Below are 17,373 nucleotides of genomic sequence, written 5' to 3'. Positions count from 1 at the left end.
ACTACATACACTACTTTCTTATCAGCCCCATTCGCTGGTGTCTGTATGTATGCGTATGCCGGTGTATCTCTCTTTGGCAGGTATTTGAATTTCTTTCTTTGCCACCTCATAAGTAGAAACTTGTGGAATCATTTCGGTTTGGTAGAGTGAAGAGAAATATTAATTAATTATTTTTATTCAGGTGATTTAAATGAAAACAATAATATTAAAAATATGAAATAAGTCTTTTTGATTTTCACTTAGAAAGGTCTGATTAATTATCTAGGCTGGTTCGAGCCCTTCTGAGCGATAAGATTGTATTTTCTTTGAATGGGTGGAATTTTTTGTTTTTGGTACTTGGAACGTTATACTTACATACTTTTCAGGCATATTTTTTTTCCTTGAGAATTTTAACCTTCAAAATTCAGAATTAAACATGTATTTAGCAAATTAAAAAATTAACACAGTATAATTTAGTTATTTGTTATAGTTGTCAGCAAAAATAAAAAAAAATCATGTTTTAAAATGTGTCTAATATTTTTAATTCCGCATTTGATATCTAAAATGCTAAATAATTTTCAATATTTTAACAAAACTAAAAAATTAATATTTTCAAAAAAATTAAAAATTACATAAATTTCGAAATTTTATATAGAAATTTTTTTATAATTTTGAATATTTTAACAGAACTTAAAAAAAAATAAATTAATAAAATTTTTTTAACTTTTAGTTCAATGCTTTACAATTGAAGAGAAGTTGTTGCTAAAAAACTCAACATTTTTTTTATTTTTCGTAATGTAAAAAATGTTTTATTTTACCAAACATCGCCCTAAATATATAGATATTTCAATTTTATGTGCATCGTTTTCATTTGCCCACTTTTGTTAGCCTCAACGACTCTTCCATCCTTTAATAATTCTGAAGGCATCAACAACTTTTGTAGATCATAATATGTATATACAAATAATAAAATACATATGTATACAATATATGTATATTCACGAAAACAAAACATGTCAATACTCCTTAAATTTCATTTTCGAAAAATTTCGAAAATATGAATTTTTAAATAAAAAAAATAAAAAATGTAAAAAAATTAAAAAAAAAATTTTAATAATAATACTCCTTAAATTTGAAAATTATGAATTTTTAAATAATTAAAAAAAATATAATAATAATACTCTTTACATTTATTTTTTGTAAATATAAACTTTAAAATTAAAAAATAATTTAAATAGAAATTATGAATTTTAAAATAAAAAAAATATAAATCGAAATTATGAATTTTAAAACAAAAAAATTAAATTAAAAATATTTTTTATATAATATACTTAATCGGTTAAAAAAAATATGGTTTAAACAAATCATTAATTTTAAGAATCTTTTTTGTGAGAATTTTTTTTTATAAAATCAGATTTTAATACACAATTTTCAAAAATACTTTTTGTACTATATTTTTCACGCTTCTGTAGATTTAAATATTTTTCAGTTATTTTTTAATAATTGGCCATTATACAATTGAATTATATATTTACATAGAGTGTTGCCTACTTTAGGGCGTTAAGCCAGTTTAAAGCTCTAACGGCGTTTTCCATTAAACAGTTACCAGAAGGCCTAAATTTCGGCTGACTTCCCCACTAGATCAAATATTATTATGCCTTCTTCATTTATAAAATATGAGAAATATTTATTTAAAATTTGTTTTTTTTTTCAAATTTATAGCTAAAATATGTCAGTTTGCACAATCTCGCGAAGTGCATCGCATTTCAATATTCCAAAAGCATTCCCCAGTCGACGACTGCTGTTTATCTAATGAATTTCCATAACAAAGAACGAATCAGCTCCAGTTCGCAAGAAAAACTATTTGTCATTTATAGGCTTTGTAAGCGTGCAGCAACTACTTATGAGTTCATAGGAATTGTGGAACTTGAAAAAATCTTAAAATAGTGCCGATAAACACGCTTATGTAATAATATTTAACTATCAATCTGTGAGAAAACTGCTCAATGAACTTTTGCATGCCCGAGTGTGCTTTATTATTCATACACCCACACACACACACATATGTATATGTATATATAAACCGCTAATAAGCACAATATAACGTTTAATTATTAAATATGAGAAAAAAAGCACACAATTCCAGGTAAAGTGAATGAACAAAATTCCAAAGTTTCATTCAAGAATGTGGTTACACGAATCCAATGCGCCTGCCAGGGTATCAAGTGCGCTGGTTGCGCGTGCGAACTGGGAGTGCAAAACAGGTGCTGGGCAGGTGATTAGTGCATGCGCATTAGGGTGGTGCTTAAATGAAGGAAAAAGCAAATTTGATTTCGTGATTTTTTCCAACTCTTCATCTACTACTTTTATCGAGCATTTGAAATAAATATTTTTTTTTTATTTTAGGCTCGCCCTAATGGTGTACATGTATACTTCACGAGTAAAAGGGAGTGGGCTTCCACTACTCTATAACTGTTTGTGCGCGTTTATGGACTAACATCACCGCTTATCACCTGCTGCTACCCCTCCGCCAGCGCTGGTATTTTAACCGATATTTTGGCATGAAATTTAAGACTTGGCATGACATTGGAACAAGACAAGTGGAATGTATGTAAGTGCGCATATGAAACATGTGCACAAGTAAAATATGATCGCAAGAAATGTTGTTGCAGCAGACTGGTCACTTGCATCACCATATGACGGAAGAAAATACGGTTTGGCCTGTATTATTATCAACAGCTCTGCAACACAAGTGCTCATACTTACACAGGAATTTGTGGTCAGCAGATTCCACAGGAATGCTGTAAACTTCAGGCAAAGCCACAAAAATAATAAATGCATAAATAAAGTAGCTGTGGAAAGGGGAGTCGCAAACACATTCATGAAGTACAAAGGAAAACTCTGAAATTAATTCAACGCCTACAAAATGTGAGCGCAAATTGCGACTGGATGATGCAAAACATAATGCAAATATGAAAATTTGCGCGAAAAAAATATATAGGTACATATATATTCATATCGTACAAAAATGTATATTATTATTGCACAGTTGTGAGCACAAAATTGACATAATATAGAAGCAATATAGTATTTTTGACAATAATAATAATAATTATTATAATAATAATGTTATAGAAAGGAATAAAAATTAATATAGTTATTTAAAGAGTGAGTTACCAGAACTCTTGAAAGCCTTAGGGGATCACCCACTTGGGAATTTAAAAAAATATATTTTTTTGCTTATTATTTCTTGAAAATTTTGAAGTTGAATCGGCAAATAGCGCATTTATAAAAATGTTTTAACTTAAAATATGAAGATATGCTTGTAATTAAATTAAAAAAATTTTATTAATTAAATTATACCAAAAAAAATTTTATATAATTAAAAATTTTAAAAATTTAAAAAATATCTAGGAAAAATAAATGAAATATAAAACAAAAAAATATAGAAAAAATTCAAATATAAAATTAAAAATAATTAAAAAAAAATAAATATATTTCAATTAAAAAAAACTTCAAAAAACATATTCATGTTTTTAATTAATAAAATTCAAGGTAATGAATTAAATTATATCAAAAACCAATTTTAATAAATAACAAAAATATAACAATTAAGTTAGAAAGATATAAAAATATATAAAAAACATTAAAAAATACCATAGAAATAAAAAAACAAGTAAAACATTAAGTTATAAAAAAATTAAAATTAAAAAAATTAAAAAGAAATACAAATAAAATAAAGATTAAAAGAAATTAAAATAAATAACAAAAAAAAGATTTAAAAAATTAAATACAACCCTAAAAATAAATAAAAATTAAAAAATTGTAAAGATGAAATAAAAAATAAGCACAAAATAATAAAAATTGTATGGATACAAAAAATATAAAAATATTACGAAGTACAAAAAATTAACAAAAATAACAAATTAGTGTAAATTAAAAAATATAAATTTTCTTAGTAAAAAAAATAATAATTCAATAAAAATATAAAAATAAATAAAAATTTAATAAAAAGCATAAATCAAAATTTAAAAATAATCACAAAAGAATAAATACTTTATGAATAAAAAATAAAATTATTACGAGGTACAATAAATTAAAAAAATATTACAAATAAATTAAAATAAATACGTTTTCTTAATTTAAAAAATAAAAAATACTAAATAAAAAAAATAAAAAATACTAAAAAAAATTAATAAAAAATATTAATTAAATAAAAAAGGTGTAAAAAAATTAAAAATTTCAAAATAAAATTTAAAAAATCTAAAAATAATAAAAAATATATGGATTCAAAAAAATTTAAAAAAATATATGGATTCAAAAAAATTTAAAAAAATATTCCGACGTACAATAAATTACAAAAATATTACAAATTAGAATAAATTAAGAATATATAAATTTTCTTAATTAAAAAATTCATATATGCAATAAATTTAAAAAAACTGTAAATAACGATAAAATGTATTAGTATTTTACTTTCAAAAATCCACAAACATTTCACTACACCCAATTATTTGCCCACCAGTGTAGGCACATGTGTGTTAATAGCGCAAGCAGCTGATGCAGCTGTAATTGCTGGCGTCCAAATGTAACACCCGCAAACACCAACACTAACGGGGCGCAATTATTAGGGCGATGAACATCCACACACACACACACACAGACGCACGTGTGTGTACATACCTGCGCATAGCTAGGTATGTATGTCACTTTGATAATTACGATAATTACAAAGTAATTAAGTTGACACACGACAAAACGCGACGAGCACAATGGGAATGTGTGGCAAGGTCCCAGCGCAAACATTGCACATGAACGCAAAATGCGTACGCAATTGCAGTGGGCACGCTACATGCAAGTGCACACACGCACATACATACATATATGCATCGGTACATTGTGTGTTTGAAACAAAAAGCCCGAACAACAACAGATGCTACATATGTGGCTTGTATCTAATTAAGCGCTCAATTGCAAGTGCAAAGCTTTTGTTCCAATAGCAGCAACGACAACAACAACAACAGCAATAATAAGCAAAAAACAGTACTGCTGATAAGCATTTGGCATTGAATTGAATAATCACTGGGTGTATTTGTTTTTTTTTTTTCGTTTTTGTAGTTGTATGGGTGCGCAGGAGTGGGTGTGTGCGTGTGCGAGCACGAAAAGATAACAAAAATGTGAAAATATCACAAAAAAATTAGAAGAAAATTTTAAATTTTTATAACTGCATTTGTGTGTTAGAGAACAAGCGCCAGCGAGATTTCCAAATGTTTTAGGCAATTTGTACAATTATCACATATATACATATGCACATACATATCTACATTTATAATGAGCAAAAAATGAGATAAAAGCATTAATAAACTATTTGAACAGCATATATTAATGTATGTATGTATACGGATATAGGAATGTACATATTCATGTGTGTATGTGTGTGTGCCCAACTACACATGTAATTTAATATGCACTTTGTGCCCTTTGGCGTTGACCCAGCAATTGCACAGTAGTGACAACATACAAATGTGCCGCGCAACTTGTAGCAATTAGCAGTAGCAGCAACAACAACAGCAAGAGAGACAGCATTTAATGATAGCCACACTGCTCATGGCCAATGTCTGTTGCAAGATCACGGCATTGCGCTATGGCGAGTATAGCGTGTTGCAAGTTAACATTGCTCACCTATACACATGCAATCATATATACGTACATACAAAAATACATACGCACATTTGTACATTTATTATTTTTACTAAAGTGCAGTGTTTGCAGCTGAGCATGTCTCATGAAGCGGTTTACCGCATGAATTGTTGAGCAGCACACAAGACAGAGAGCTTCTCGAGGCATCAAGCCACTCTTGCATTCGCCAAACTTGACTGTACGACGTCACACACTCACAGAAGATGCCCGCATGCTTATGTATAGGCATGCAAGTGCAGGCATGCGCAGACGCAGTTGACATTGAGCAGTAGCCGAACAACAGGAAACAACAGGTGGCACTCATTCTGGCTTAGGCATAGGTAATGGCAATTATGGAGTGGCAGTTTTTATTGGACAGCGCATTTCTGCTAATTGAATTTAGAGCAATGCCCCTATTAAATGATACAAAATACAAAAAATAATAAAAAAAAACATAATAATAGAAATAATAGCTATAAAAACTTCAAAAACAACAAAATTAAAAAATAAAAATATATAATTATAAGAACATAAAAGAATTAATTATAAAAAATAAAAACTATTAATTATAAAAAGAAATAAAAATTAATAGTTATAAGGAAATAAAAGAATTCATTATAAAAAAATTGCAAAACAAAAGTTTACAATTTATTAAATTATAAAAAACTTAGGAGAATTACAAAAAATAATCAAAAATTAAACTATTTTAAATAAAGGAAATATATTAACAAAAAATTAAATTTATAAAAAATGTAGAAAATATAAAAAATACAACGAATATATGTGTATGTATGTATGTTAAATAATTAAAATAACAAAGGAAAGCTATTAAAAAATTAAAAACATATTAAAAAAAAGAAATTAATAAAATAAATTAGAAAAAAAATTATTATATAAAATATAACAAATAACAAAAAAAATACATATTTAAAATAACAAAGAATAAATTTAAAACCCGTTTGATAAATTAAAAAAAAAATAAAAAAAAATTAATTATAAAAAATATAACAAAGAATAAATTAAAAAAAAAATATTCTCAAATTAAAAAAAAAAATTAACTAAATTAGAAAAGAATTTAATAGAGTTATAAAAAATATAATAATTATAAAAGAGTAAAAAAAATATATTTAAAGTAACAAAGAATAAACTAACAAAACATTAAAAAATTAAATAAAAAAAGTTAATTAATTAAATTAAAATTAATTAATATAATTAAAAAAATTTAACAAATTAAAAAAAATCAAAATACATAAAATATAAAGTATTAATTTAAAATATGTTATAAAATTAAAGAAAAATATTCTTAAATTAAAAAAAAATTAACTAAATTAGAAAAGAGTTTAATAGAGTTATAAAAAATATAATAAAGATAAAATAAAGGAGTAAAAAAAATATTTTTAAATAAAAAAAAAAATTAATTAAATTACAATTAATTAATATAATTATAAAAAATGTAAAAAATAAAAAAAAATAAAAATACATAAAATATAAAGTATTAATTTAAAATATGTTACAAAATGAAATGATAATTATTTTCTTTACTGGCGTAGACACCGCTTACGCGATTATAGTAATTATACTAAGTTAAAAAAGAAATTAAAATAAAAAGTAATAAATGAAATTAGTAAATAATGGATGGATAAAAGCATGCCAGCAACAAACAGTGTATTAGACACTAAATAATATTACAACTAAATAAAAATAAATAAAATTGAAATTAAATTAGAAATTTGAAATTTTTTGTGTCTGAGCACACCTTTGAAAATTCAGCATTGCATGGGAAGAGAACTTTTGTCCCTGTTCTGTTCGAAAGCTTACCAATACGCACACAACTAGCATTACTTTTTACTACCAAAACCGGCAATCAACAAAATAAAGCAAAATTGTAAGCGAAGAGAAAGTGAAAGGTGGAAAATAGATAATATTTTTCGGGCATTGCATACATTCAGGCGTTCAACGGCGCTTATTTTACAATAATAGCAATAAACGACGTTTGTTTTAGCAAATTTTCAGATCGAAATCGAATCTGCTCGTCACGCTGATCAGTTATATATATGTATGTATGTACATATGTATATATGTTATTGAACATCCGTCGTTTCCTTCGGTTTGTTTCTGTCACGACTTAATAACTCCTGTTCAGGGTATAAAAATGTAGTTCATGGCACGAAATTAAGCAATTAAATCATTAGCAGCGTCGAATAACTATTTTCTGTATTTATTAGCTGAAAATTTTAAGAATCTCCGGCTTTACGGCACCATAAAAGCAGGGAAAATAAATATTATATAAACGAAGGCAAATTATTGTAAAAACTGAAATTAATGAATATTGCCGCTAATATACATACGTGCTGATAACAGCGTCTACTACTGTTAAGAGAGCAATATTGCAAGCAAATGAATTGCGAATTTCTAGAAGTCAAGGTCACAACTAGACAGTGAGTAAAGAACTAAACTGATGTGAGACGTTTGAACTTTTGCGAATATAACACACAATAAATTTATGAAAAATTACCAGATTTTCAGAATTGAATTTGTCTGTTTTCATTACAATATTTTACTATTTGCACCATGTTCACAACAAAAGATGACGACGTAACAGAAGAAATTTCAAAGAAATACCGCCAATCGGGTGCAGCAATCCAAGCGAAGAAGAAGAAAAGCGAAAAAAACCCAGTCCCCACGACAGTCGGGTCTTTGTAACCAGAACGGACCCGGATTTTTATCCGGCCAAGGACTGTCAACTCGGCAGAATTCTTCCGCTACAACAACAACAACAACCGGTTCTATGATACCGGAATTGACGCGGATTTTACCCGATTATAACATAACAAGAACGGGAGCGAAAAGCAATAACAACAGTAACAAAAACAATAGCGAAAATTCAAGCAAGCCAAGCACCGAATGCCAGTTGAGTGTCGAATTTTTGGGGGCCAAGTTCATTGTCTTTCTGCCGACTGGCGTTTATCAGTACATATATACACAATAACGATCGGCCCGCATAACCCAGTTCACAGCCGGCACCACGCACGCCACTCCACTCCACTCCACCCACCCACAGTCAGTCAAGACCGTCGTGAGCGTGTACTTTCAGCAGCGTGACAGTGAATTCGTAATGCCAACACAAATGCCGATACAAAACGAATTTTTGGCTGTTAATAAGAATGACTTCAGCATTTTTTCTTTTTTTGTTGTTTTGGTTTTGCTGTAGTATCGTTCTGACCGTAATGAAATTTGCCAATTTAGTGCATTTCATAAAATACGAGCTATAATGATCACAATACTAATAATATCCACAATATTTTAGGGAACAACAACAGGTAACGTATAAAACTGCCAAATATACGAAGTGTTAGCTGCCGTTGGCTAGCGAGCTGGCTGCTGATTGTGTCTAATATTGTATTACAACACCAACAACATGTTCTGTCTACACGTTTATATTTTGTTTGTGTCTCTGAGCTGACTACAATCATTCGCTGTTGACTTACTCAATACACACACATACACATACATATATCCACATGTATAGGTAAGTATATATTTCGGCAATTGCGCATCGAAATAATTATTGCAAAGAATTTCAGTTTTCATAGTCTTCTTATATTTAAATATTGACTGAAACTGAAAACGAAACCAAAGCCAAGCTTAACACAAAGAATAATATTGGCGAAAGAGCAAAACGAACTTTTTCAAGGTCTCGGAAGAGTCACATTGTAAGTAAATCAATGAAAGAAAAATAAAAAGACACTGAAACAAGAAAAACAGTTAACTTCGGTTGCACCGCAGCTATAATACCCCGCACAAGTGCATTTGGGGTATAAAAGGAATTGTAACTTGATCTTGAGCGATCAGTTTGTATGACAGCTATATGCTATAGTGGTCCGATCTGAACAATATGTTCGGAGATTACAGCATTGCCTTGAACAATAAATTGCGCGAGATTTCGTGCAGATATATTGTTAAATAAAACAGTTTTCCATACAAAAACTTGATATTAGTTAGTTCAGTTTGTATGACAGCTATGTATATGTTATAGTGCTCCGATAACGGCGATTGCGACAAATGAAAAGCTGCTTGGGGAGAAAAGGAGGTGTGCAAACTTTCAGCTCGATATCTCAAAAACTGAGTGCCTAGTTAGCGCATATAGAGCCTTTTCCTGCTGGGTGTTAGCCGGTTCAGGGTATAAAAAACAAAAATATTTTTTTATAAGCAAAAATTTAAAAGCAAGTAAAATTAAATGCAATTTATATTAAATAACAAGAGTATAAAAATAATGTCGAAAATTGCTAGAAAACACAAGCGACAACGGCTTTAAGCTAGCCAATGCCCGCAAGTGACAAAATTAATGCAATATAAATATGTAAGTACATATGTAAATGTATGGGTATACAATTTGTTTTCATTAATTTTCCACAGAAAAGAGTTCATTAACTCTTGCCACATGCATTTGTTGGAAAAGGGTTAATTTATGCCAACACAAATGAGGATTGCTAAATTTCGCAACTGACGCTTGTTAGCAGTCTGGGTTGTATTTGCCGTGGCAAAGGATCGTTTTACAATTTTGTCATGAGCCTCGAAGTACATGGCACACATACAAAACGACATTTACACAAACATACAAATGCGTACATTAGCGGTTATGCGCATGCCAGTACACGGCGTTCTCATAAGAATAATTGTGCTGCCAAATGCTAGTAACTTTGCAAAGTCTTCATACATACATACATATTTATGTGTGTGTGTGTATGCATGTCCTTTTGTCAACAATTGCGAAACTGTACGCGCATTCAACGCAACAACGCTTAAGACTTCTGCGCAGACGCAACAGTTCACTTCGAGAATGTGCTGTGCCTCCTTTTTGCCCTTCATTTCACAGCCGTCAGAGCAATGTATGTACCTTGTACCTCGTACCTTTGGTCTATTTACACGCTCTGAGTGGCTGTGGAGAAAATTTCGCTTCCTGTGCGCTCTTGCTCCTTGTCCTTCGCACTTATTTGTTCGCCTAGCGTTTTTTGTTAAGTTTCATGCGCACACATACATGCACACCTATTAATAATTGTAAATGCTTATTGGTATAAGTGTGTGCGTGTGTGTATTCATGCAGCCATACATTCGTGGCCGTTCCCAAGGCAAATATCCTTTTGAAAATTCCTTTTCATTTCGTTTGCTTTATTACTTCTCGGAAAGGCATATCCATAGCCAAATAACATTCAACAGCAGTGTTTACAACAAAAATGCATTCCTTAACAGCGGTAGGATGTCTAGCGCTTAAGTGTGTACTCAGTGGCAAGGCAAATGAGCGCTGTTGGAGATTTGAAGACTCTGCTGTGTGTTCTTTGATGTTCTACAGCGGCACTGCTGCCTTTCAGGTAGTTTTCTTGCACTGCCCACCAATAATTTGGACTGGAATGAGTTTTTCGTGGAATTTTCAAGAATTTTTAAAATTATTACACCATAAATATTATGCCGTTAGCTGCGGCCAAGTCACGAACGAAGCTCTAAATAAAAAAAAAATATTTTTCTAAATAAAAAAATACATAAAAATGTACTTCGTACAAAAAATATATAAAATATATATTTTATAAATATATATATAAAATATATATTTTATAAATATATATAAAATATATATGTATATATTTTTTTTAATAGAAAAATACTCGTTTTGCACAGCTGAATGCTTCGCGTAGAAATATTTTTTTTTTTTGCTTTCTTTTGAGTCACAACTCGCTTGTTGAAATGGTCGCATATTCCAGATATTGCGAAAGAGCCAAAAATAAAATTGAGTCTAACAAAGGCAATCGCAATAAATGTTAATTGATAATTTGCTAATTATTCGGAACGCTTACGGTATTGCCAAATATCGTAACACAATAACACCAACAACTTTCCAACTGAACTAACATTTTTCCTATTGGCATGCCCATACAGGTCTACGTATGTAGTTGTAATTCCTTAACAGGCAGCTGCAAAAGTTTCTTTAGTTTCTTGTAAGTCAACAATAACAACAACAACAGAACATCTCCTACCCTTCTTTCATACACCGGCGTCGGCATTTCGGCCACTCAACACAAAACAACCGAGTGGCAATAGTGAAGCCCAACTGACTGACGACTCCTGCCCTCATGCAAACGGCGCACACATGCACACACTATTAAATCAAGCACTGAAGCATAGGGCGGCGGCGCTTTAGCTGTTGCGCGCACACCTTGACGACACCGAAGACGTCGTTCGCGTTGACGCGGACCAGGACGACAAAACGGGTGCCGCAACGTGATCCTGGCAGTGTACGCATTACGGTGGTGTTCCCAGCCAGGACCCCAACTTGCATGCTGCCGATGACGCAAGGGTACAGCTATTGGGCTAGAGTTTACCTTGATTGTAGGCCGTCACTTATGCAGCAACATGTGCGCCTTTGAGTCGCTCAGCGTCTACAACTTGCATCTGTCGTTTTCTTTGGCACTTTGACTCTTTGCATTTCTCGCTTAACAGAGTGCAGCAGACGTGGTTGCAGCAGCGCTGTTTGTTGGTACTGGTTATTCATGAAGGTAGCAAGAACAAAAAATACAGTCTCGAATCGCTTGTTATTGTTTACGTTTGTATTTTGTTTATATCCGATATTTCGTGGCAACGATCGCAGAGCAAAACAGCAGATGTTACACATTTTGCTGCAATCGAACAGTGTTGACGGCCCAAGTGCAGTCGCATTTTCTGGTAGCAAACTGAGTTGCATATACATACGGATATAGGTATGTATGTATGTACGCGTGTATTCCAACCGGTCAACACAGTAATACCACCTGTCATGCACGAAGCACATAAACATACAAACATGTCTAAGTATATAGTCGCTGCTATATAACGCAAGTAACATGCATATATCACTATATTGTATATTCTTATGCGACTTTAGCTTATCAGCACACACTTAACGGCAGTGCTAAGTGTTGTTCACGTGGAATATTTTGTAGTCTCCATTATTTCTAAGGTAACACATACACTTACTTCGATAGTTTTCCTACTTTTTGGACATTTGCCATATTCCGAGGCTTCTCTCTGCCGAAGTAGCTCCTGTTGATTGTTCGCATGATTGTCAAATATACATATATATATATTTTTTTTATGATTGTTATTATTATTTTTGTGATAGCAATCAGAAGCAATTAACCTACATAATAATATGTGACAAAGATTTTTCAGTATAGCAACGCAAAGTAAATGCTGCCAGTTAGCAGAAATGATATATAATCGTATATTTTGAAAGTCGTATCAGTGCGTAAGAGAGCAAACCCCTCCATATTTATTTTTATTCTTTTTTGGTTATAATAATTCATATTTACTTGCATATACTTGTATATATAGTAGTTGATTAGATTAGGAAAAATATTTGCTTGTAATTGTCGAGGATGCCAGCAGTTTTTGGCAGTTATGTTATATTAAAATTACATATTACTTTTGAATATAGTTTCAAGGCTTATATACATACATACATACATATATATTTTCCCCATAAAGTATATATGTATGTATGTATAAATAAGTGATCAGCGTGACAAGGTGAGGTCGATTTAACATGTCTGTTGATATATCTATATACGGGAACTAGTCCCTCTATTTTCGGGATATCGATCTGAAATTTTGCACACATGCTTTTCTTCCCAAAAAGCTGTTGATTTGGCGAAACCGCCAGCATATAGCTGCCATACGAACTGACTGATCAAAATCAAGTCCTTCTATGGAATTTTTTTATATTTGACGAGATATATTCACGAAATATACATATACATATGTATATCATGGATTTTTGCCTAAGGTAACAGCACCATCTCCAAACAAATTGATTTCGTTGTACCACTATAGCATATATTTACCACACAAACTAACCGATTAATATCAAACTATTTTATGGAAACTTTTTATTTTGCAAACGCATTTTTCATTAAGTAAAAAAGCTTATGAAAGCATTATATAATATATTTTTATTTAAAAATTCCATATACTACAAACATATTAAATATGTATATACATATTTGCAGCGGCTTTATAAATCGTTACCATTACATATGTGCATATATACATACAAATAATTGTTTTAATGTATGGTTTTTAAATTGTATATTTTAATAGCCACAAACTACAGTCAGCAAATTAGAAAATCACTGAGCAAATTTAATTTTTGAATTCATACACACACACACACCCAGACGCTTGTTGTTGATAAGGCGCAGCATGTAATCTTCAAGGAATCCCACGTGAAATTTATATATTTACTTGTGTGTTTATAATTTTATGAATGATACGATGTCATACAACTTCAGAAACAGCCAAATCATGAAAATATTTTTATTAATAACTATTTGTATTGTGTAAGTATTTGCAAATATGCATTTAAGTGCATATTAATAAGTAGGAACCTACGTAAGTAATAATTTAATGTCTGTTTTCTTTTTAGTACCACTTATAAGGTTAAGATCTGGCGCCAGCAAATTTTGTTGTTAGGTATAAAATAATTATTTTCCTTATCTGCCTTCATTATAAATAATTCGTAATCTACCGGTTGATATGCAATTGAATTGCCCATTGCAAATAATCATCACATGAAAATCCAACCCGAAGTGCAAGGTTTGGCAAATTGTAACCGCAATGAACATTTACGCTGTGCAAACCATTCCCGGAAAGTTGTTAAATCATGTACAATAACACATGTACTATATACGAATTCTATGGTAGTGTGTCATGGAACGGACAAACACTTAGCACGATTTCAAAATTTGAACAAACACACACTATACTACGCGTGTGTATAGTATATACATATACATAAACATGTTTAGTATATACACAGATTTCTTTTGATTAATTCACTATAGTATTTAATGTTTGTACTTTAAAATATTTTAGCTGCTTCAACTAGTCAGCTCCATACTTTGTACTTATGTATGTATAAACATATTATTGTACATAAGTAGGCATTTCAGTTCAAGTTTATGCACTAATGACCCCAAAGCTTTTATAAATTTAACATATACACTTATATACATATATGTATATACACACCATATACCCATTTGTATGTAGCCTATAATCCAGATTGGCCAAAACTGCTCGATTAGTTTGGCAGTAAAACTGAAAGCCATGAATCTAGTAATTTAATAATCTCACGCCTGTGGCATTCAAGCTGCACGCTTAATGAATAAGAGGCAGTATTTAAAACGTAGCTCAACCAACTCTGTATTTAACACTAAAACGTACTTAAGTGATCAAATGATGAATGAATAACTCTTAATTTGTGTATATACACATGTGCAAATAGTTATTTAAGCCATAGGCACATATTTCTCGAGGCTTAAACTGGCGTTCAACATTTTTGCTTATCACCAATTGTTCCACATATGTATATAGATACATATGTATATACACAAAAAAGCATATACTAAATTGGTTTTTATGTATACAAAGGAGAAAGAAAAACAATTAACAAAAGCTCTGGCTGTTACATATTTTTTGGAATACATTTTGTGATATATTAAAAGCGAACCAAATGTTAACCACTCTGTCCAAATAAACATTTGTGTTTTTTGCTTTTGCTGTATGTGCCAATAAAGAACTAAATTTAATAACAATTTACCTCCATCATCCATTCTGCAACTATTTTGCGCATAGGCGGTGTGATGTCTTTTTGCACTGTCTTAAAATATGTGCAAACCGGTTGTGGTAGCTTTTCTTCTGCTTTTAGGGCATTCTCCAAGCAACGATCGGTTAAAAATATCGGATCCACGGTAGCGTTATTGACGAAACCTAAATCACGACTAGGCACCGACTTCAGATATACAGCATCGTAATATTCGTGTTGCTTTGTCTCTTGCTGTTGTTCATATTGATGGTGTTTTTGCGTATCTTCTTCCCGATGATATTGACGATTATGAAGCATTTGCGGTTGGTTTGCATGCGAGCTGTTGCTTGTAGCTGAATTGTAACCGGACGATGGTGAACTTGAACCCGGTGATAACAAAGACGAGCTGGAACTGGAATAAGGTGAAGGTGCTCCTGGCATTATTTTTGTTTGTGGCTCCTTTAATAGACATTCCTTTGTTGGTTGTTCGGTTACTGTTGCTGGTGGCGGTGGTTGCGGTAGCAGGTGTGGCTGTAGCTGTGATTCGGTATAAGTATGTGCTCGCATTTGCGTTGGCACATACGATACGTCACAATCATAATCATTCCTTAAATTTTCAGTGCACAACAGGTCCATATTGCTACAACAACCGAAAACTATGAATTAAAATATTTGTAGATTACTGCAAAACAGTCTTTCGTCACCTCCGATCACTGATATATAATTTTTATCAAAACACTTTGCTAATTCATTACTCAGACATTCAAAATTGTATTTACAAACACTTTTACGATTTCACAATGCCAAATTTTTTGCTTTATCACAATTTTTTTTCTTTTGCCGTAGATCCTGGCTGTTAATTAAGGTTCGGCTAATTTTTTGAAGCAACGTTGCGAAATTTCACAAATTTATATTATATACTTGGTTGTTGCTTTATACTTTCTATATATTCTCAATATACTTATGTATACGATTTATATATCACGCTCCGCTATTTTCGGCACACTTTTTTGGAAATTATTTTCTCGACCCAACTTCACCCAAAATTTCAACTTGCTGTGTGTCGGTGAATTTGAAAATGAATGAGTTACAATATTTTCTTTATTTATTTACACAATTTAATTGCAGCGATCGTTATCAGTTGTGATTTCAAAGTGTTCTCAGCTTATTGCTACACGATTATCACACTGTTTTTTACTTAGCACACCACGAATCACACTTTTTCAAATCTATCAAATCAACCGGTGCACATGACAAGCAAACTGTCACTGTGAGAATAGAACGAGACCGACTTTGCCATATGCGCAACATATGCGCAACCGCATTATTTTTGACGGGGTTGCATTTGCTGCATGTCTGAATTCTGCTGTGTGTTGTGTGCTGTGTGGATTGTATGCTGAAAACTGTTCTTTGGTACAAATTAAATTTGATATGTGAGGAAATTGTTTAATTTTGGACTTAATATATTAAAAAATAAAAAATGTACAAAATTCTTATTCAAATAATTAAGAGCTGTGCAAATTTCTTCTGATACCATATAGGCTTTAAAAGAATACAACACGAAGCAACCCTGTTGAAATACTACATTACTGTAGCAACATATGGCTCATAATTAACATGTTGCTAGCGCCTTGCTTCACACATGTTTTATTCTAATTTTTAAAAATCATATGTTATTAATTGAATATGCACAAAATTTAACTGTATTGATAAAAAAAAACTGTTATATATAATGCTAATAAACATGTAGTACTACAAAAATCTCTGGCAATGTCTGTAAATGAATGTTATGCTGATCGGTATTTTATAGTATTCAACATAATTTTCATAACCTATTATTTCAAATTTATGAAGTCTCAATATAGTATCATAAAATCATTGTGTAAGATATGCATAAAAATAATTAGTGTCCTGTTATTAATTTTCATCATAATTTTTCCAGTGTACATGTGTATACAATCAGATGTTGCTGAAACATTTTATCTGAAACAACAACCTTTGTAAGATATGCATAAAAATATTTAATTTTCATCATAATTTTTCCAGTGTACATGTGTAAACAATCAGATGTTGCTGAAACATTTTATCTGAAACAACAACCT

The 17,373-nt window shown here is 30.9% G+C and overlaps 2 protein-coding genes across 4 annotated transcripts in view; both read right to left on the bottom strand.

Annotated features, from left to right (window-relative positions):
• LOC126760577 (G1/S-specific cyclin-D1) overlaps window positions 1–16,528 on the bottom strand; it is a 113,769-nt gene extending 97,241 nt beyond the window's left edge. For 2 of the 3 annotated variants that reach the window (XM_050476320.1, XM_050476318.1), the window contains exon 1: window positions 15,287–16,528. In XM_050476320.1, coding sequence (XP_050332277.1) covers window positions 15,287–15,907 — 621 coding nt within the window. In that variant the 5' untranslated portion in view covers window positions 15,908–16,528. The remainder of the gene's footprint in view (window positions 1–15,286) is intronic. The other variant, XM_050476319.1, reaches the window with a different exon arrangement.
• The window catches only part of LOC126760570 (uncharacterized), a 439,995-nt gene that overhangs the window by 254,119 nt on the left and 168,503 nt on the right, over window positions 1–17,373 (bottom strand). The window lies entirely within an intron of this gene.

This window comes from Bactrocera neohumeralis, chromosome 5 (assembly GCF_024586455.1).
Source record: "Bactrocera neohumeralis isolate Rockhampton chromosome 5, APGP_CSIRO_Bneo_wtdbg2-racon-allhic-juicebox.fasta_v2, whole genome shotgun sequence".
NCBI classification, from domain to species: domain Eukaryota; kingdom Metazoa; phylum Arthropoda; class Insecta; order Diptera; family Tephritidae; genus Bactrocera; species Bactrocera neohumeralis.
Note: the sequence above shows the minus strand (reverse complement) of the source record. Positions and strands in the feature narration are given on the sequence as shown.